We start from the raw sequence: 21,073 nt of genomic DNA on the forward strand, positions 1-21,073 counted from the left end.
ACATAGCATTTTGCTTTTAGGCTAAAAAGTTAATTTGGTCTCACCCGACCAGAGCACCTTCTTCCACATGTTTGCTGTGTCCCCCACATGGCTTCTCGCAAACTGCAAACAGGATTTCTTATGGCTTTCTTTCAACAATGGCTTTCTTCTTGCCACTCTTCCATAAAGACCAGATTTGTGCAGTGTACGACTAATAGTTGTCCAGTGGACAGATTTTCCCACGTCAGCTGTGGATCTCTGCAGCTCCTCCAGAGTTTCCATGGACCTCTTGGCCGCTTCTCTGATTATTTCTCTTCTTGCCCCCCCTGTCAATTTAGGTGGACAGCTATATCTTGGTAGGTTTGCAGTTGTGCCATAATCTTTCCATTTTCAAGTGATGGATTGAACAGTGCTCTATTTATAACCTAACCCTGTGTTACACTTCTTCAAAACTTTATCCCTGTCTGGTGTACACAGGTGGACTCTATTCACTAATTAGGTGACTTCTGAAGGCAATTGGTTCCACTAGATTTTAGTTAGGGGTGTCAGAGTAAAGGGGGCTGAATACAAATGCACGCCACACGTTAGATATTTATTTGTAAAAAATGTTGAAAACCATTTATCCTTTTCCTTCCACTTCACAATTATGTGCCGCTTTGTGTTGGTCTATCAGATAAAATCCCAAAACGTGGAAAATTTCAAGGGGTATGAATACTTTTGAAGGCACTTTACCTTGTAAAAGTAGCAGTGACATCGTTACACCACTGTACAGAGCAAGTGCAGACTGCAAAGCTGTGGGAGGGACACAGCAGGTCCCACCCACTAAAGGCTGCGAAAAACTACAGGAGGGGGGCAAAGACAAGACAAGGAAACTCCTGCACAGAGGTAAAGTTTCACACTGGGTAACTGCACAGATCTGGAAGAAATAAACAAAACATACCACAAATCAAGTAAGCATACACATATCTCTTGTGTTTAGATAAATCCAGACAGACCAAAAGTGCCCTTGTAATGAACAATAGTGTCTTACCTGTCTATGGAGAAGATTTGGGGGAGATTCAAACCCCCGCCTACAATACAGTGTTTGGAAACATCCAATGGCATTAATCTCACATCCTGTTTGTTTAAACGTCATCACCCTAACCACCACTGCCACTTTATTACTCCTATGCCTCAATATTGTGGGGGACTTTTACTATCAACTGTTTAAGGAGGTTGGATTGACAGTATTGTCAACATTTCATGTAAGAGAGCTCTCCTTTGAGCAGGGAATTTGGTTTTGAAATTCTATGGTTATTGGTTTTAAGTGATATTATTTGTTATGGTTGCGTTGTAAAATGTAAATTTGGTCTAATGTGGATTTATACAGTATTACCTTTTCCAGCAAACATGCTATTTTTCAATTTGTGTTGGAACTTTTTTTTAAATTAAAAGGGTAACTCCACATTCAACAGGGAAAAAAAAAATTTGTTAAAAAAAAATAAAACATTACTTTTTCTTTCTGCAGCTCTGTAATTTTCTGTGAAAATACAATGCAATATGGCAACCTGGAGGCGTTATGTAGACAGATGGTGTACAGAACGCCCACCAGAAATGTAATTTTGTGCTTGTGCGATTGGCTCACTGATTTTCCCAGCAGTCTGCACTAAGATACCAAGTCAGATTTTGGGCATCCTCTGCAACAAAAATGTCATTTTTGGTGACATACTCCAAAGGGACTCTGCCGCTTTCCTCATTAGAGCCCTGTAAGTGAAACAGCTGATTGCTGATTACAAAATCACACCCATTCACATTCATTTTGAGCATGGACACAGACAAATCACTATTTCTTCAGAACAAAAAGGTAGAAATCTGCAACAATGTTTGTTTAAATCATTGCAATGTCCATAGAACACCCTGAAGGGAAAAAAAAAATCTCAATAAAAGTGGAGTTACTCCCTAATATATATAGCGGTTGCATAGCAGGCATGCAGTGGAGGTAGAACTCCGGTTAGGTTTATATAATGAAATGACATGATGAATATATCTGAAAATACTAGAAACGTTGATCAATGCACTGCTTCTTCTACTCTTTTGCCTACAAAACAGGCTTTATAAGTAGAAAAAAGGATCATCTAAATATCTAATAAGAAATAGAGAGGGCACAGGATCTGCTCCCCCCTCCAAAAAAAAAACCAATAGCTGACCTGCTTCTGACAGTTGATCCTTGCTGACTCTTCTTGGGCTAGAACCATTTCCCGCTCTGCAGTAATCTGTACGCTCTCCCGCAGAGCTTCTTCTAACTCTTCGATGCGGTCATCTTTCTGGTGCATGACATCCTGGAGATAGGAAGGGAGATTTCGTGAGGAGGGGACTCCTAAGTCAAAGATGTTTTTGAGGTTTAGAGATGCCAAAGCAAAAGACCGGAGATGCTCAGGAAATGTAGGACAGAGATGAAGAGCAGAACAGTCAGGACAGCTGTTGTCATCAAATGTGACAGAGACATCATTAGGTCATTGCAGAGACTTAAAAGTACATCAGAATGAAGAGAGGAAACAAGCTAGTTTGAAGGCCACAATCTCTAACTTGTTCTTGCTGCCTTGGTGTTCACACTGTCAGTTCTTCAACAGTCGCCATGCTGGTTAGTCTTGCAGAGGAAAAAGCGAGGCATAAAAGGAACACAGATGTCAAGAGGTAGGAAACAGAAGACACAGAGCAGTTGCAGGAGAGCCAAGTTAGAAGAAATTAGCGTTGTTTTCAGTAGCATGAGCATCCGGAGACGGTTAGTGAGCAGCTGTTAGTAAATGCTGTTTTAAAAAGAAAGATTCTGCTTTTCTTTGTGGAGCAATGAAGAAAAATAAATTGTGCACAGATGCCGCACTGTGTTGCTCCGCCTACATCTGTGAGAATAACTCCGCTGATGTATTTTGTTTCACACAAATCTTATAAATCCATTTAAAGTTAAAATGTCTTTCAGTAACTTTATGATTCTGAACACATACTTGACATGTCAATGATCAGGCAGTAACATTACAGCAATTCAAAAGATGCAAGGCTGCAGCAGGAGCTGATCTATGTCAGGCATTTGTGACCGCAACCAAGAATTGCTTCACGGTGTCATCTCTGAGCCTATGACATAACACATTTCTCTGTGAACCCTAAATTTTAACTAGAAGACAGGCAGCAGTATGTGTAGGCACTTCTTGGTGCCTGCATAAAAAAAAAAAAAAAAAGGATTTAAATTTTGGATGGAGCGGAGTATACCTTTTATGTAAACCCCACCACTAACAATTTTTTTTTTTTTTTTTTAAAGCGAAATCTTTTATACATCCTTTTTTCCCATTCAGTCTTCCAGGAAGTCTGTGATGTCATAGGCCCTTCTACTTCTCCTGCAGAGGTGGGTATGGTCAATCCTTAGTACTACATAGTGTGGACATGTTCACACGGGGCATGTCCATGACGGCCGGGTTTATACTAGCAAGAGGGCTAAGATCCCCAAATAGGAAAGTGGTGTCAGCCAAATGTGAAGGAAAAGCTGAGAAATTGATTCTTCATTGATTCAATATTTATGGCTCACAGAATAGTATAAAACACTGTAAACAAGTTTTGTGGCAGTACACTGGTCACTTTCTCAGGATGGTGCATAAAACACTGATAAGCAAAAAATATGTAGGTAAAAAGAAATATATAAATAAAATGTATGTGTGTGTTTATACATGTTATCTCTTACAGTAGTTATCGAATTCAAGTGGTCAAACATCAATAATACTTCATGTGATAGTCAGAAGAACAGTCTGATAAACTATGTTCAATGTGTAAGCAAAAGGGTAATATAAAAGTCATATTAATAATAATAATATCCACTATATTGGTAACTCTCTAAATTTCTACATGAATTATAAAAATGTGAGTGGATCTGTAAGTGGGGGTCTGTGAGTGATTTATTGATCTTTGGTAGCGGATAGAAAAAAGGAACTGAGGGATGGTGTACGGTCACTAAAACTTTTTCAGCTTTAGTGGTATTACTTGAGAATACTTGGTTAATGGGTGTATCATATTCTTTCTTATGTTCTTTTAGAGGATTGCAGGTTAATTTCCGGTAATAGTTTTTGTTTTTTTCGGTAGAAAAATGGGAGTTTAACAATACATGCAAACACAGATCGTTGATTTTACACATATAACTATGAAATAATCAAAAAATATTTATAATATTATCTATTAGTTTTTGTATCATCTCTATATAATGAAGAATATTTTTACATAATAGAGTACCGTATATACTCGAGTATAAGCCGAGATTTTCAGCCCCTTTTTTTAGGCTGAAAGTGCCCCCCTCGGCTTATACTCGAGTCACGCAGATCAGGTAGGCAGACGGCGACCATTCCACTATTCAAAAGCCGCGCCTCCCTGTCTGTGATAGGCGGAACACTCAATTTCCCAGCAGTCAGTGTTCCGCCTATCACGGACATCCGCTCATTCTCATACTACGGACGAGGATGAGAGGATGTCCGTGATAGGCGGAACACTGACTGCTGGGAAATTGAGTGTTCCGCCTATCACAGACAGAGAGGCGCGGCTTTTGAACAGTGGAATGGCCGCCGTCTGCCAGACGAGGAGGAGAGGTGCGGCATGGCACACAGAGGCTGCAGAAGGCAAAGAGGCTGCAGCTTGGCACAGGTAGGCTGCGATGGACACAGGGATGGACGGGACACAGGGATGGACAGGACACAGGGATGGACGGGACACAGGAATGGACACAGGGAGGGACACAGGGAGGTATGCAGCTGCAGATGGGCATTGTTGACCCTCTTTTAAGCTGTAACAGTAGCTGCTGCATGTCTCACCCTCGGGTTATACACGAGTCAATAAGTTTTCCCATTTTTTTTGTGGTAAATTAGGGGCCTCGGCTTATATTCGGATCGACCTATACTCGAGTATATACGGTATATGTTTTGCTTCATACATACTTATGTTGGCATTTTTTATTATTAAACTTGTTTTGTGTGCGGGGTCACACTGTTATAATTAATGTGGAAGTGTAGAGAGTTACTAATAAAGTGTATATTACTATTATTAGATTACCTTTTCGCTTACATATTGGACATAGTTTTTCAGACTGCTCTTTTATCATGTGAACTTATGAAGTATTACTGAAGTTTGAGCACTTGAATTTGATAACTACTGTAAGAGATAACAGGTATACACACAAAAATACAACTTATAACATCCACGTGAAAGATATAACGCCAATCTGTAAAAAAAAACAAAAAAAAACAAAAAAAAAACAGAGTTGGAAAAAGGATCACCCTTTTAAGTCAGTATTTTGTTGAACCAACTTTTGCTTTAATTACAGCATTTAGTCTGTTGGGATATTTCTCACTTTGCACATCTAGACTTTGCAATATTTGCCCACTCTTTGCAGAACTGCTCAAGTTCAGTTAAATTTTATGGTGACCGTTTGTGGACTAAAGTCTTCAAGTTATTCCACAGATTTATTTTAAATGGGGCTTAAGGCTGGGTTCTGATTAGGCCATGCAAGGACATTTACCTTTTTCTCCTTCAACCACTGTGTGGTAATTTTTACTGTGTGCTTTGAAAGGTAAACCTTCTTCCAACTGACAACTTTCTGGCAGCAGATTTTCCTCAAGAATCTGATGGTATTTTGCCCCATCCATTTTTCTTCTGTACCGACAACTGCTCCAGTCCCTGCTACAGAGAAACACCCCCTAAACAGGATATTACCACCTACATGCTTTACTGTAGGAATGGTAGTATTTGGATTGTGAGCTGTATTGGATTTCTGCCAGATATCGTATGGTGTTGAGGCCAAATAATTCAATTTTAGTCTCATCTGACCACCTTAAATATGCCTGATGAAGGGGTCCTGCGTGGCTCCGTAACATTGCACTACACGGTTTTGTGATGTGATCTTTCTTGAATAAAAATCGTTCGGATGAAATTGATGGTCCTCGGTGTGCTGGCAAATATCTACATATTGAAGATTCTGAGGCCACATAAAAGGTGTTATGGTCAGATGAGACTAAAAATTTATGGAAAGCACAGAGATGGCAATATCTCACAATGGGGGGGGGGGGGGGTGTTTCTTTGCAGCAGGGACTGGAGCATTTGTCAGGATAGAAGAAAAATGGATGCCAAAGCTATTAATTTTTAACTGGAAAAATGACGTCACAGAAATGACAAACTATTTTTTTACTGATCGGTGAGGTTTATAATCTATCTACTAAATATTTATAGATTCACATAGGTCAGTGTACATATTGCTCAATTTGTTCTGCAATCCTGGAGTTCAGCTTTAAGGCTGGAGTTCAGATTTACTGATTGTGTACAAAATCATAGGCCCATCAAACAGCTAAAACAAATGTTTTATTTTAGCTCTCATGCCCATGGATGACATTTCCCAAATGATCCATTTCAGTTCCGGCCACTTGCCCAGAAGTCCGCTCCAATCAGCCGTGTTGGCGGACTTGCAGCCTGGACTCCAGAGTCTCAACAGCACGGAGAAACAAAATGAAATCCAGATGGCGGACATGGAGCGAGTTTCTAAAGAGAAGAGCTTTCCAGGAGAGGCTGAGGGATTGTGTTACAAGCTTGTGAGTACTTTTCTATTATTACCAGAAGGAAATGGTTTGTGTTAAGTCTTTTAAGAGCCTCTTTAGATGCGCCACGGCTCTTCGGCTCAGGAAACGGCCCTCGTTTGATGTTCACCTACAGACGACGGCGATGAAATTAAACTGGATCTTCAAGTAGTTTTTCTCAGCGCGCCGTGTAATATGTGAGGAGGAGGAGGCTGGCCTAATGTGGAATATATTGAAGTAATAAAGCTTAGGGTCTTCCCACACAGAAGCCCTGCCTGGATTAAATAGAGAATTTGAACATGGCATGCAAAATATTGTTAGCCATAATTAAAGGCCAACTCCGTCAAGCACTGAAATGTTTATTCTTGATGGAGAGAGATTTCCACTATAATTTGGTTTTGCAGTTGTTGCAGCAAATGGAAGGAACTGAAATTCAGATGGGGAAACTTCTGCCTGTGTCTCAGGGAGATATAAAGCGGTTGTGTGGCAAATAAATTTTTACTCTGCAATATATGGCAAAATGCTCAAAATCCATGGAACAGTCTCATCAGCACACAAATATAAATTCTGGCTATGTTAAACAAGAACTCCAGGTTTCCTGACACTTTAAAATCTTTTTGGTTCACCTTCTTTACATGGCAGTCAGAGGAAGCTGTGTATTCACTGATAAAAATACAACGCTTCACCTGAATGGCAGAGAGGCACTAATACAGACTCTTTCACCTGGCAGTGAAGGGGAAATGTCTTGTGCTGCTAGAATGCACCACCACTCACTGTACGATGCACAAGCTACTACAGTATATTCCAGACTAAGCAGCTGTCAGTCAAACAAATTATTGCAAGTGAAGTGCAAGGAAGCCTGGAGTTCTGCTTTTAAAGTTTGAAGCTGCGCAAATGTTGCTATTCTTGGAGCCTTGAATCTCAGGCTCAAGTGTATATTTGCCTTCATATTCTGGCCACGTTGGAACGAAGGCAGGCCTCCTCGTGGCACGAGGTGCTGCCCTTAAACAGTCCAATGCATGAACCTCAGTGACTAGTAACACTAGACTGCTGAATGACAAAGGATTGAAAAAGCAAGGACTGAATTGGAGATCCAGTATACAAACTGGCCTATGGAGTCTTGGATTTCCACACAGAATCAATTGGAAGATGAACAGCAGTGATTACAGGTAAGGATATGTACGGTATTTCAACAGCATAGTTTTCTTAGTCTTTGTTTAGAATTTTTTTAAAGTGTAAATTCTGCCATTTTCCCTTTCTGGAGGCAAATAACGTTTATAACCCACATTTTTAATTCTGTCTGTGTCTCCTCCAAGGAGATGTTTCTGCCCTTCCTTTCCCCAGAAATACAACAGAAACCAGTGGAATTTTTGTGAAAATTAAATGAAATTATATCTGATGGCTGACACTGGTGTTCTACCTGGAGGATGTTTCATCTGCTCCTGTTATGGTGTCAACTGTAAAATTAAAAAAAAATCCCCACTTTTGCAGACACTGACAAAGGGCAACAGTACAAACCGAGGCGCTGGATTGTCCAAACAGGGGCACATAAAGTGATTGTAAATGTTTGTTTGTTTCCTATAAAAATAACAAACATGTTATACTTACCTGCTCTGTTGCAGTGGATTTGCACTGTAGAGCCCTGGACCTCCTCTTCTTGGGTGCCTTTTCGCTGCTCCTGACCCCTCCCTCCTGTTTAGTGCCCCCACAGCAAGTAGCTTGCTATGGGGGCACCTGAGCTGAGTCACAGCTCTGTGTATCCATTCACTGATTGACAGCAGTGGGAGCCAATGGCTGCTGTGTCTCAGCCAATCAGGAAGGAGAATCTAAGACAGCTGAGACATTTGTAGACATCGCTAAAAAAATAAATAAACAAGGGTCATGCTGGGGGGAAGGGGCCTTTAAGTAGATTAGGATTTAGTTCTCTGTAATGCAGGTAGAGCGTCTTCCAGCCACCTATCCCAGATTTTGTGGTATTTGTTTAGGCAGCCCCCTTGTAGATATAGTTCTTTTTTTTTTTATAAGGGAGAGTAGTATTGATAGCTTGGATCCATTGTTGTATATTGGGAGGGTGTCTCTCTCATCCATGTCCTGGCGATTTGCATTCTGGCTAGGAATAGTGTTTCTTGCAAAAATATGTTTAGGTATTTTTTGTCCTCAGAGAGAGAGAGAGAAGCCCCAATACACATTGACGGGGCACAGGGTCAGCAGAGAGCTCATACGATCACAAAGGAACTGGACGACCTGTGACCAGTATCCCTGAATGGATGGGCAAGACCATAGTAAGTGATAGAAAGAGCCATTGGGGTCTCTACATCTAGGACATGCGGGGCTTTGCCCTGGCCGGGACTTGGAGAGGCAATGGGGCATCAGGTAAAACCTATGGAGGAGGTAGAGGTGAGTGGGACGATCAGAGAGCTTGGGGGACACATATTTACAGGTAGCGAGTGTCTCCTCCCAATCCTCATCCATCACATCCCCAGGTTGGGCTCCAAGAGGGAGTTCAACTGGTAGGCAATGGCAGTAGCCACGGGTAACATGAGGTAGCTATATATTTGGGAGATACATTTTTTGGGGTCCCCGATCCATGATAATTTACACCAATAGTATGACTTTGCGAGTAGGTATGGCATCCCAAGATTGAGTGTTGAGCGCATGTTGGAGATGGAGGTAACGGAAAAACATATGGTTAGGTAGAGTGAAGCATGTCCTTTAGTGTTTGAAATGATTTAACCACCCCATTAGCTACTACTTGTGACAGGTATATAACCCCCTTCTTGATCCACAGACCATGATCAGGGATGGAAGATGGCACAAGGATGTGTGGGTTGTCCCACAGTGGTGTCTGGGAGTGGAGTGTGGGAGCCTTGCTGTGGTGCATGGGCAGTTGCTAAATCTTACAGTGATGGAATAGCATGCAGTTCCTATTGCCAGTGTGGGCAACACAGAGCAGGATCTGAAAAGGGCGGCTCATCGGTTAGAGGGCCTGGGAGCACACTAGGGTGGAGTAACATTCTTTGTCAGCTTGATTAAAGTAAAAAAAAGTGTGAGGATTGGGATGCGATGTAATAGAGCGAGAGGTCTGGTAGTGCGGTACCTCCCAGATCAGTTGGATATTTCAAGACTCGCCATGACAGTTTGTGACGGGAGGCGCCCCAAATGAATGTCTTGAGAATAGATTCCATGGATTTGAATGCTGGAATATAAAGTGGGGCTTGACAGAAAATGTAGAGTAATTTGGGGAGGAGGATCATTTTTACTAGGTTAATTCATCCCATAATCCCAGGGGAGCCTAAATCTAGTGGTAGAATTTATCTAGTGGTAGGCTCCAGTGGTAGTGGTATGTAGTGGTAGGCTCAATAAATCTGAAGACCGGAGAATACCCGAAGCGTTTGATGAGCTGCAGGGCAGCCTGTAATGATGGACCAGCATCGGTCAGATACATGAACATGTCGTCAGCATACAGACTAATTACCTCAGTCATCTGTCCACAGCGGAGACCCTTGACATCTGGGTGGGACCAAGGCTTTTTCTACCTAAAGACATAGTGCGGACTTTTGGGGAATTCTACTCCTCATTCTACAACCTTACTGCATCCCCTTCCTCAATCGAGGACTACTTTTCCTCAGTGCATCTTTATCACCTCCCTTTCCCAGTTCGCCATGACTTAGAGGCACTTTATACTAGGCCCAGATGGTTTTACAGTACAATATTAGAAGACCCAATATTCCCCTTGTTAGGCCCCCATATGCTCAAAGTGTTCAATGCCCTAGGACAGTCCACTTAGACCAGGTGGGCTTCATACCCTCTTCGAAAGGCGAGGGACAATACTATTAAAAGTACTTAACCTAGTCCATTTGGCCAAACACACTGGCTCTCCCTGCGTTTTTCTGAGCACTGATGCAGAAAAAGCCTTTGACAGGGTGAACTGGACTTTCATGTTAGCGGTCTTGAGACACATGGGGTTTGGTGAACAAATGCTTCATTGGATCTCTAGTGTGTATTCTGCCTCACAGGCTTCGGTTAATGCAAATGGAGTGTTCTCAGAGCCATTCTCTATATCGAATGGTACATGGCAGGGCTGTCTACTTTCTCCTATGTTAATCGCATTATCCTTGGAACCCTTTCTAAACAAAATTCGGTCAAACCTCAAGATTTCAAATTTACAGGTGGGAGAGCTTAACCACAAAGCTTCTGCTTACGCAGATGATTTGTTCTTCTCCCCGTCAATCCCGCATATTTCTCCGCCCAATCTTTTGGAAGAATTTGACCGCTCTGGAGCCTTATCAAACCTGAAAGTCAATTTATCTAAATCTGAAGCTATGGGAGTTGACCTACATTCTCCAATATGTCGCACTTTACAACTTAATTTCAACTTTAAATGAGCATCTTCTGCTTTAAAATACTTAGGAACTCCCATACCGCCATAACGAGCAGAAATTTTTGCTTTAAAAACTTCCCACCTCTACTTAGTACAGTTTGCTCCCTTCTAGACGAGTGGCATCAAGCACTAAACTCATGGTTTGGTCGCTGTAACATCATCAAGATCAGCATCCTACCAAACTTCTTTCATCTCTTCAGACATTACCAATTTCCATTCCTTCAGCCTACTTTCGACAAATTAACGCTCTTTTCACCATAATTATATGGACTCATAAATGACCCAGGCTCTGTAGACATCTTCTAACATTGCCTAAATGTCATGGGGGAGAAGCTGCCCCGGATGCATTTAAATAGTACCAAGCTGCTCACCTTCGCTGATCAATTGGTGTATAAACAGAGATCTTATACTCTGGACGTCCATTGAGTAACCGTACAGACCTGTCCCCCTGCACAGGGCACCGTGGTGTTACATGGCTCTGCCGACATCTCTCAAGTCAAAATCCACTATAGGCCCCACACTCCAGATCTGCTCTTTAGTTTGCTGGAATCCTGAGCTCTCCTCCCCTCAATCATCACTGTTCCCCGGCTTGGGAAATCCAAATTGTTTCCCCAGGTGCGTCGCCCGGCGTGTTTCGGGGTCTTCTAGAGAGTGGTTGTTTTCAAGCCTAATTTCTTGCGCTATGATGCTTGGCCCTCGGTTTCTGCATTGATGCAACTGGATGGACTGTTTGGGTTAAATTTCTGGCAAGCAATACAGTTACATCATTAACTTCGATCCCCGTAACCCCTGACACACTTGTGCCGTCAGTTGACAATGTTTGAAACATATTCTGAGGACAGAGACCCTCTTCCTCACCTCCTAAGATGTACGCATTACTAGTCTCCCCACCCAAAAGTTTTGTTATGTCCAGTCTTAGTAAATAGAAGAGGGCTTCAGATAGAACTTTCACGCCTAACCAACAACAGAACATCATTAATACTGCTTTGAAGTCATCCATATGTATGCACACTCAGGAAACCAATTATAAAATTACTAACGCACTAGTATTACATGCTTTAATTTTTTTGAAAATTCTTTCCGGATGCCTCGGATCGCTGCTGGAGGTGCCAAGGGGAACAGGGGACCCTGATCCCCATTTTTTGGACTTGTCCAAAACTTAAATGGTACTGTACAGATATGAATAAGATCACTCAGCAATTTACTGATTTTCCGGATACTTGCCTTTTTTTTGCTCCACTGCTCAGAAATTCCTTCAAGGAAATACAAGTAATTAATTATTCGTCATTTGGTTAATGCCGGTAAAGCCTGTATCACTCTGTGCTGGAAAGAAGCTATACCTCCTATGTCTATGTAGCTTAATAAAGTGAGGAATATTAATGCTCTAGAGGACCTGGTGCTGACTGCCCAAAGTAGAAGAGAGCAATATACCAAAACATGGTCATACTGGAACATGCTTGTTTATACAGATAAGCGTAAAGCCCTCTTGGAATGATACTCTGGAGATTGAAGTCTTCCTGTCTTTTTTTCTCTTTCTTTCCCTCTCTACTTACACCCCAATATCTTTGCTTTCTGAGACCTACCTGTTGGCGTCCTTTAGCCTCTTTTTTGCTTTCTTTTTGTTTTCCATTGTCTTATTTCCCTCTTTTAAAATGAGAGTATCCGTCTGAGAGTACACCTTTTTATTCCCTGCACGTCTCTGTTTTTGGACGTTAGACTTTATTGATGCTTACGAATATTCTGCATTTACTGTATTTCACACTACACTTCCATGATACTTTGGATTGTCTAATTTTATTTATTTTCTGTAAGATACTGTATGGATTTTATATGGCTATACTCTGTTGGATGTTTTTATGCCTTTATAAAAACAAAAAATAGAAAAAAAAAAAAAAACTAAAGAAAGTTTTGGCTGGAGTTTTACTTTAAAACTCATCATGCACAAGGAGAACTTTTGATGGAGTCTAAATGAAAATGTGATCAACAATCCAAACATTCAAGATTACAGATAACGAAAAAATAAGGGGTTGAAAAAAAATGCAAGCATTTTGGAAAAAAACAATATTCATGAGATGGTAAATTTCTAGAAACATGATTATAAGTTGTTGCTTAGAGTCCCAAGAAATTGCAAAGGGAATGATATTGGTTATTGTTGAAACCAAAAGCATCCGGCACAGGGACCATTCTTTAAATTATGTTTCTCCCAAAAAACAATGTCAAAATATTTGATGTTTGCTTACTTCATTGAGATCATTCTAATGTTAAGTTTTACCAAACATCAATTAAAATCTTAACAGAATTTTTTGGAAAACAGTCCAGTGTCCAGGCAGTGTTCCTTATACAAACTAGAGGGTGGACAGAGGCCATGTGTTAAACCTCTGCTGGGTACTTAAGTCTCCTCCAAGCTGTTCCTAATGTTTTAATACGTTCATCAAAGCTTATTCCAGCACTGGGATCTCACAGGAAAACAATCTTTCACCACTTCCGTGAATCTCTCTGTCATGATCGAAAGCAATAGAAGAATACTGATTTCAATCTTGCAAAATAAGGGCCAGTACCGGTAACTGGGGCAGAAAATAAACTTCTGCGACAGGAGCTGCCATTTTGTCCTCTAATGGAATACTGGGAAAGGAAGTTAGTCGTGCATTGTCTGCGTAACAGTTACGGATCAGCTTTGCAGCCGATATGGTTATTTGTGGTTTCCACAGATAACAGATAAACTGTCACTCATAATTCCATAAACTTGGAAGGCTGTTTTGTCTATTTTAGTTCTACAAACATATGGTCTGATCTTACCTCCTTGCTGAACAGAACTGAAAGCTATAGGTGTCACATTATCTCACCTGCCGATTGATATAGCTCACTTTATGACCACTTCCTGTGCAGCCTCCCAATCTACCTCTTTATTCATGTTTTACTCATACTGCTATTCAGTGCCTGAGCAACAGGTTGTGTTCATAGTTGCAGGCATGGTTCCAGTGTTTCCACCATCTGCATGGGTGTGTCAGAGGGCCGCAACCAGAAGTGGTCCTTTAGCAAAGCCTGTTACCTCTTTAGGGTGCACTGGTTCAATAACTTGGACTTTGTGCCTTGGCCCTTTTTGGCAGTCACACTGACACTTATGCCATGTACACACGGTCAGACTATCCGGCGGACTTAGTCTGGCAGACAAACCGACGTAAAGTCCGCCGGACTGTCCCAACGAGCGGACCTGCCCACACACTGGACTTTTCCGTTAGACCATCCACCGTACTTTTGAAATGAACGGACTTGCCCACACACACGGAGGAAAGTCCGTTCATTTTGAGCGCAGCTCCAGGTAGCCGGGACTAGTGAAGGAAGTCAATGTTGCCGGCCCTGTCACCTAGTATGGACTTAAAGGGGAAGCCCTACGACGAAAAAACAGTGTGGGGGTCCCCCCCAGGTCCCTATCATACCCTTATCCGAGCATGTTACCCGGCCGGTCAGGAAAGGGGGTGGGGATGAGCGAGCGCCCCCCCCACCCCCTGAGCCGTACCAGGCCGCGTGCCCACCCCAAAGCACCTTGTCCCCATGTTGATGAGGACAAGGGCCTCTTCCCGACAATCCTGGCAGTTGGTTGTCGGGGTCTGCAGGCAGGGGGCTTATCGGAATCCGGGAGCCCCCTTTAATAAAGGGGCCCCCGGATACCGGCCCCCCACCCTATGTGAATGAGTATGGGGTACAATGTACCCCTACCCATTCACCTGTGAAAAAAATGTAAATAAAAAACAACACACAAGGGTTGAAAATAGTTTATTGCACAGCTCCGGGGGTCTTCTTCCGTCTTGGGGGTTCTTCTCGCCGAACTCCTCCGCTATCTTCTGCTAGCTCTTTTACTAGCGAAGGAGCCCAACTTTCTTCTTCGCCTCCGTCTGGGGGTCTTCTTCCGACTTCGTGGGTCTTGTCCCCCTCTTCGGTTCTTTTTGTCGGGCCTCCATTCCTTCTTCTAGCTATTTTACAAGCTGTGGCCCGGTCTTCTATCGCCGCTGTCGCCGCTATCTTCGCCGCCTTCTGTTCTTCTCTTCTTGAGCTGTTGACTCGTCGCTGTCTCTGGCCACAATGACAGGGACGCAGCGTGCGGCGACTTATATAGGGACATCGCCGGGTGATGTCCCTGGCCATTTTGATGTCACAGTCCCAGCATCCTCGAGTCCGCCGGACATTTCCGCCGGATTGTTTGATCGTGTGTACGCGGCATAACTGTGCAGATGGCCCATAATCCTTCTAGCTCAAAAACACCAATATAGTAACTATCAGCCTCTTTAACAGTTTGCATATTTATCCATGAAATGTTCTTGAATGAACCACTTGCCGCAAGCAGATGTATGTCCCTACTTTGGAGATGGATATCATTGTTATGGCAGCAGCTAGCTGCCATAACCCCAGGATTCCGGTGTTTAGCCGCTGGCCGGCTACAAGATAAGTGGTCTCTGCAGAGGATTCACTGCGAGATCACGCTTATCGGTGGTGGGAGAGGGCCCCCTCGCCGCGATCCGGTACCCTCCGGCGCTTACCAGAGCCGTCGGCAGCGGCTGAGAAGATCACATTCGTTTTCCTGTCAGGTATGGAGACGAGTGAGCGAAAGATGGCCCCACCCATCTCCATACCATAGCAGGGCGGAAGCGACGTCAAAACTTCACTTCTGCCCATACTTCTTAAATGCACATTTTTTTGGTGTCATTTTTTCAAAATGACAAAAATGTTTTTTTTTTGTTTTTGTTTTTTGTTTTGCATTTAAGTCCAGATATGAGATCTGAGGTGTTTTTGACCCCAGATCTCATATTTAAGAGGTCCTGTCATGCTTTTTTCTATTACAAGGGATGTTTACATTCCTTGTAATAGGAATACAAGTGACACAATTTTTGTTTTTTTAAACAGTGTAAAAAAATAAAATAAAAGGTAAAATAAATCAGGAATTTTTTTTTAAAAGCGCCCACCCCGCCGAGCTTGCGTGCAGAAGCGAATGCATACATGAGTAGTGCCCGCATATGAAAACGGAGTTTCAACTACACATGTGAGGTATCGCCGCGATCGGTAGAGTGAGAGCAATAATTTTAGCCCTAGAACTCCTCTGTACCGCAAAACATGCAACCGGTATAATTTTTTAAATGTTGCCTATGGAGATTTTTAAGGATAAAAGTTTGTCACCATTCCACGAGCGGACGCAATTTTGAAGCGTGACATGTTGGGTATCCATTTACTTGGGGTAACATTATCTTTCACAATATAACAAAAAAATTTGACTAACTTTACTGGTGTCTTATTTTTGCATTCAAAAAAATGTATTTAAAAAAAAAAAAAAAAAGTGCCCTTTTATGAAAGCTGCGCAAATACGGTGTGACAGAAATTATTGCAACGACCGCCATTTTATTCCCTAGGGTGTTAGAAAAAAATGTGTAATGTTTGGGGGTTCTAATTTTCTAGCAAAAAAAAAAAATGTTTTTAACTCAAACAGCGAGTCTGAAAAAGAGGCCCAGTCCTTAAGTGGTTGAAATGCCTGATGAAATGCCCGAATTACACAAATAAACTCAAGTTATAGGTGGAGTATGCTCTGTGAAAAGCAATTTTCAAGTCTTGCCATAGATTCTCAATTGGATTTAGGTATGGACTTTGACTGGGCCATTCTAACTAACACATGAATTTGATCTAAACTATTCCATTGTAGCGCTGACTGTATGTTTAGGGTCGTTGTCCTGCTGAAAGGTGAACCTCCGCCCCAGTCTCAAGTCTTTTTCAGACTCTAACAGGTTTTCTTCTAAGATTGCCCTGTATTTGTCTCCATCCATCTTCTTACTCTGACCAGCTTCACTGTCCCTGTTAAAGAAAAGCATTTCCACAACATGATGCTGCCACCACCATTTTTCACGGTGCGAACACCGTTCAGGGTGTTGTATTTTTGGGTACTATAGTTGCTACAGCATACAGAAATATTTTGGACAATTGTGCGCTTGGTGCAACAGTTTGGGGAAGGCACTTTGACTGTCCCCCAGCATGACTGTGACCATGTGCACAAAGTTAGCTCCATAAAGATATGGTTTGACTAGTTTGCTGTGCAGGAACTCAAGAGGCCTGAACAAAGCCCAGACCACAATCCTACCAAATACCTTTGGGATGAACTGGAATACTAACTGCAAGCCAGGTCTTCTCATCAAACATCAGTTCCTGACTGATGCTCGTTTGCCTGAATTCCCACAGACACAATCCAAAATCTTGTTAAAAGCCTTCCCAGAAGAGTGAAGACTTATAATCACAGTTGTAGTAAACTCTTAATATGATAGCCATGGTTTAAGAATGGGATGTCCAACAAGTTCAATTAGGTGCAATGATGAGGTTTCCACAAAGCTTTGCCATAGATGGATTGAAATTCAGCTAGTTCAGCAGGGATCGGCCAAATTTGATACAAATGTGGCTGCTCTTGCCTGACAGAAGTTGATTGTTAGAATGTTGGAACATTTCTCTCAGCTGCAGCCACTGACCAGTGTCTTTTGAGAGCAAAGGGCCCCGCTAGCCTTAATCCCTAATGTAAAATGAATGTACAGTAAAAAAAAAAAGTCTTTGTTTTTATGCACAATGCATAATAGTAATAATAATAATTTATCCTTTGCTATTTAGCTTTTTTAGCCAGGTAAATATAACATTTTTATATGACAATTTACATTTTTACCACTGGCAGCCAATAGGTGGCGAGGTCCAAAAAAACATAAAAGAGCCAGCTTTCTGGATTCTATATACATTTGGGCTGTGAAACACAAAATAAAAAGGGTAGATCTTATTCCAAGGACTGCTGGGGACTCAGAGGATCATAAAATCTATCTCCTACTACTACCAGATATGGGACAGCCACAAAAATGGCTATGTAGGTCAGCATGTTTTAAAAAAAAAAAGAAAGGTCAGACTTTTTTCAAACTGTGTGTCAAGAATACACTCACTTTGTAAGGTATTTAACTGAACTATTAAAAAAAGCATTGTATAATGTATAAATGTATAATGTATAAACAGCAATGTATAAACGTAAAAATAAAAATTGACCAAAACCTATTATGCTTTGCCTTTAAGTAAATAATGTAAATAGGCAGTCTCATACTTGTCCTCATGACAGTGAGCTTGGACATACTGCGGAACATTCTACAGAGATCCTAACATTTCCACACATGCATGACAGGCATGAGAAACCTAACTGGATGACAGTTATTGGTACGTGTGCTGTGTATCAAAACAATTTTTTAAATATACGGTTTCCACTTTTTCTTCTTTTCTTGCCTCTCACTGCTGCTGTCCCCCTGTGGCCTCTTTGTAGCCACTTCCTGTCTACATGCATTCTAGTAATGGCTGCATGGCATTTCTCAGGGAAAAGTTTCCTAATGGTAACAGTGGACAATGCCTCTACAATGTGTGCAGAAACAGAAACGTAGTTTCCTTTGGAAGCCCCAGTGACAAGGTGCCGATAAAGGTGCACACTTGGGAGACAGGGGCAGTGTTGTCAGCCTATAACAGGAAGTGTCTGAATAAGGCCTGGCAGGGTCACCAGGGATTTTTCTAAGCAAAGCTGCATATATAAAAATATTTGAAAACTACTTTTAAAATGACTTTAACAAGCTTGTATGAGAATTTGACTGGGCTCACGTATACTTTAAAAAAAAAAAAAAATGTTCTCCAAATTGAAGTGACTTTAGAGTCACATTATATGGTTAGTGTAGAAGAAAATTCTGTTTAAGGTAATTGTCCTTTAAGAAACTGTTCAATGATATAATGTATGCTGTAAACACAGAAGTTTTGCTGTAATGGCAAAGAAAAAATTCCACAAAACTTCAGAAGCAGAAGGGGTCCAGGGTCTAGTCCCTTCACGAGGCTCTCAGAGACACGAGAACTTTGGTGTTCAAAAACTGAGACTTCCACCGGGTTCACTGCAGCAACTTCCCATGTAACTTGCTTCAGACTCAGCACACACACACAAGAGACCTCCAGAAACACCTTGTTTATCCAAAGTAAACAGGCTGTGTGAGCTGGAGGGGCCCCAAACCACAAACCTTGTGCCGGACAACATGGCACATCGCCAGCAATGAGAAAACAAGATAGATGGCTGCCTACAGGTCCCTCCGTCTGCTCTGTGGCATCACTCCAAACCACCATCCTTTGGGGACCTGGATTCATCCTTCCAAGCACAATAAGGCGAGAGACAGAGGCCAAGGCCCTAAATTGCAGCCTCTTAGAGAGGGCACGGAAAGCCCCCAGTGACTAATTGGAGACATTTTTCAGGGGCCCTAATCCGTCTCTCGAGCTCCTTCTTCGTGAATGGACCTTCTGTCGCTGCCCTCTGCCAGACGCGATTAGGAAAAGCTCCGGGGATGTTTCCAAAATATTTCTAGCTAGAGACGCTTTCTAGAAAATGAGAGCCAGGGAAAGGACGCCCACTTCAGAACCTTAAAGTATCTTCAGGAATTCAGGATATTAAACCAGCAGCCTGTTTCAAGTATGAAATACGTCACCTACCACAGTCTGCAACAGTAATGATGTTTATTTGCTGGCCAGTAACCAATGGCATAGAGTCCTATCAGCTGCCAAAGTCATTAACAGTCAGATGTACATGCACAATCTGACCGTCTCATGGAGTCTGCTTGACCAGTGTCCGGAATGCTCTAGACCCAATAGCACTCCAAATATGGAAATGTTGAAGGGAGGGGGTACTGAGGCAAAGTGAAGCAATCAAACAATATTTCCTAGCCAGTGTTAGCACGTTTTGAGGGAGCAGGATCTTTCAAGTTTAACTCTGGCCCGGGAAACTTTCACAAACAATATCGCCAATTAGCTAACGATCACATGACACTCTGATAGACTTCACGATCAAGCCAGCATTTAAGCAATAAGATCACCTTTCTAAATAAGAATAAAAAAAAAGATAAATGCACATTTTGTTAAGTAAAAAAATATGTATTTATTATTATTTTTTTAGAGAGACTCTAAAGCACTGCATCTGCAATCAGCAGATCATAGGTGCAATCTCAGGCTCCTGCAGTGTATATGTCTGTTTGTAACTCATATGGGCAGGCAGTTACACAATGACAGGAAGACTCAATGAACTACTTGGAGCGCTCATCAGTGCCCTAGTTCATTGAGAACTACAAGCAGTCAGCTGCAAAGGTTGTCGGTACTTGTAGTTCATTCATTCACAGATCTTTGTGTGGGCTAGGGGCAGATCCGGGGGGGGGGGCAACGGGGCAATTGCAACCTCTGAAAATACCACTGATTGCAATGCAGTACTCACCAAGTCTCTCGCTCTCTCACATCAGTATAATTAGCCGATCAGCGGTGCTGAGAGAGACTCTGTGTTTGTGGCCATTACGCTGCGGAAGATGGAGGGAGGAGGTGTGTGGAGCTGTGCCGCTGGCTACCCTGCAGTGCCCTGCACTGGTTGCTAAAGCCTGTGCCGCCTTTCTGCGCCCCTGAGTGAGAGTGTTGGCTCCACCCACCTCCTCCCTCCATCTTCTCCACAGCACGGCATGAACACAGGAAGAAGCAGTGACTGTGTGTCACTGTCATCTGATGCTGCCGGCTGCACTTGCAGAAAGTGCAATTAACGGATCCCGTTCATCTCAATTGCTCCTGCATGGGAGCCCCTCCCCCCCACCAGAGCACCAAAATATTATATAAAAGTGAGTAAAAGAAATAATGTATGTGTAAAATCGCAAAATCTTGTGTGCCATAATGCCATTTTTTATGAAAAACAAATGCTGCCATTTTAGTCTTGTTCAATCTAAACCCCTTCAGCTCCTGAAAGTTTTACCCCCCCCCCCCCCATGAACAAGCCATTTTTTGCGATACTGCGTTGCGTTACTGTAACTGACTGACAATTGTGCGGTCATGCAACTCTGTACCCAAGTAAAATTGATGTCCATTTTTTTTCCACTAATAGCGCTTTCTTTTGGTGATATTTTATTTTTTGCAATATAAACATACTGACAATTTTGACAAAAAAGCAATATTTTTAACTTTTTGCGATAAAAAAAAGTCTTCCTCAATTTAGGCCAATATGTATTCTGCTATATATTTTTGGTAAAAAATCCCAATAAATGTATATTGATTGTTTTGAACAAAAAAGTTATTACAAAATAGGGGATAG

General features: G+C 42.1%; 1 protein-coding gene across 17 annotated transcripts in view; it reads right to left on the bottom strand.

The window, feature by feature from the left end:
- ERC1 (ELKS/RAB6-interacting/CAST family member 1) overlaps positions 1-21,073 on the bottom strand; it is a 430,374-nt gene that overhangs the window by 134,485 nt on the left and 274,816 nt on the right. For 11 of the 17 annotated variants that reach the window (XM_077468912.1, XM_077468911.1, XM_077468908.1 and 8 more), the window contains one exon: positions 2,166-2,297. The exons of the other annotated variants lie outside the window; for them this stretch is intronic. In XM_077468912.1, the coding sequence (XP_077325038.1) occupies positions 2,166-2,297 (132 nt within the window). The remainder of the gene's footprint in view (positions 1-2,165; positions 2,298-21,073) is intronic. 17 annotated transcript variants of the gene reach the window in all.

This window comes from Lithobates pipiens, unplaced genomic scaffold, assembly GCF_037356315.1.
Source record: "Lithobates pipiens isolate NorthernLeopardFrog02 unplaced genomic scaffold, aLitPip1_a1.2 Scaffold_8, whole genome shotgun sequence".
Classification (NCBI taxonomy): Eukaryota; Metazoa; Chordata; class Amphibia; order Anura; family Ranidae; genus Lithobates; species Lithobates pipiens.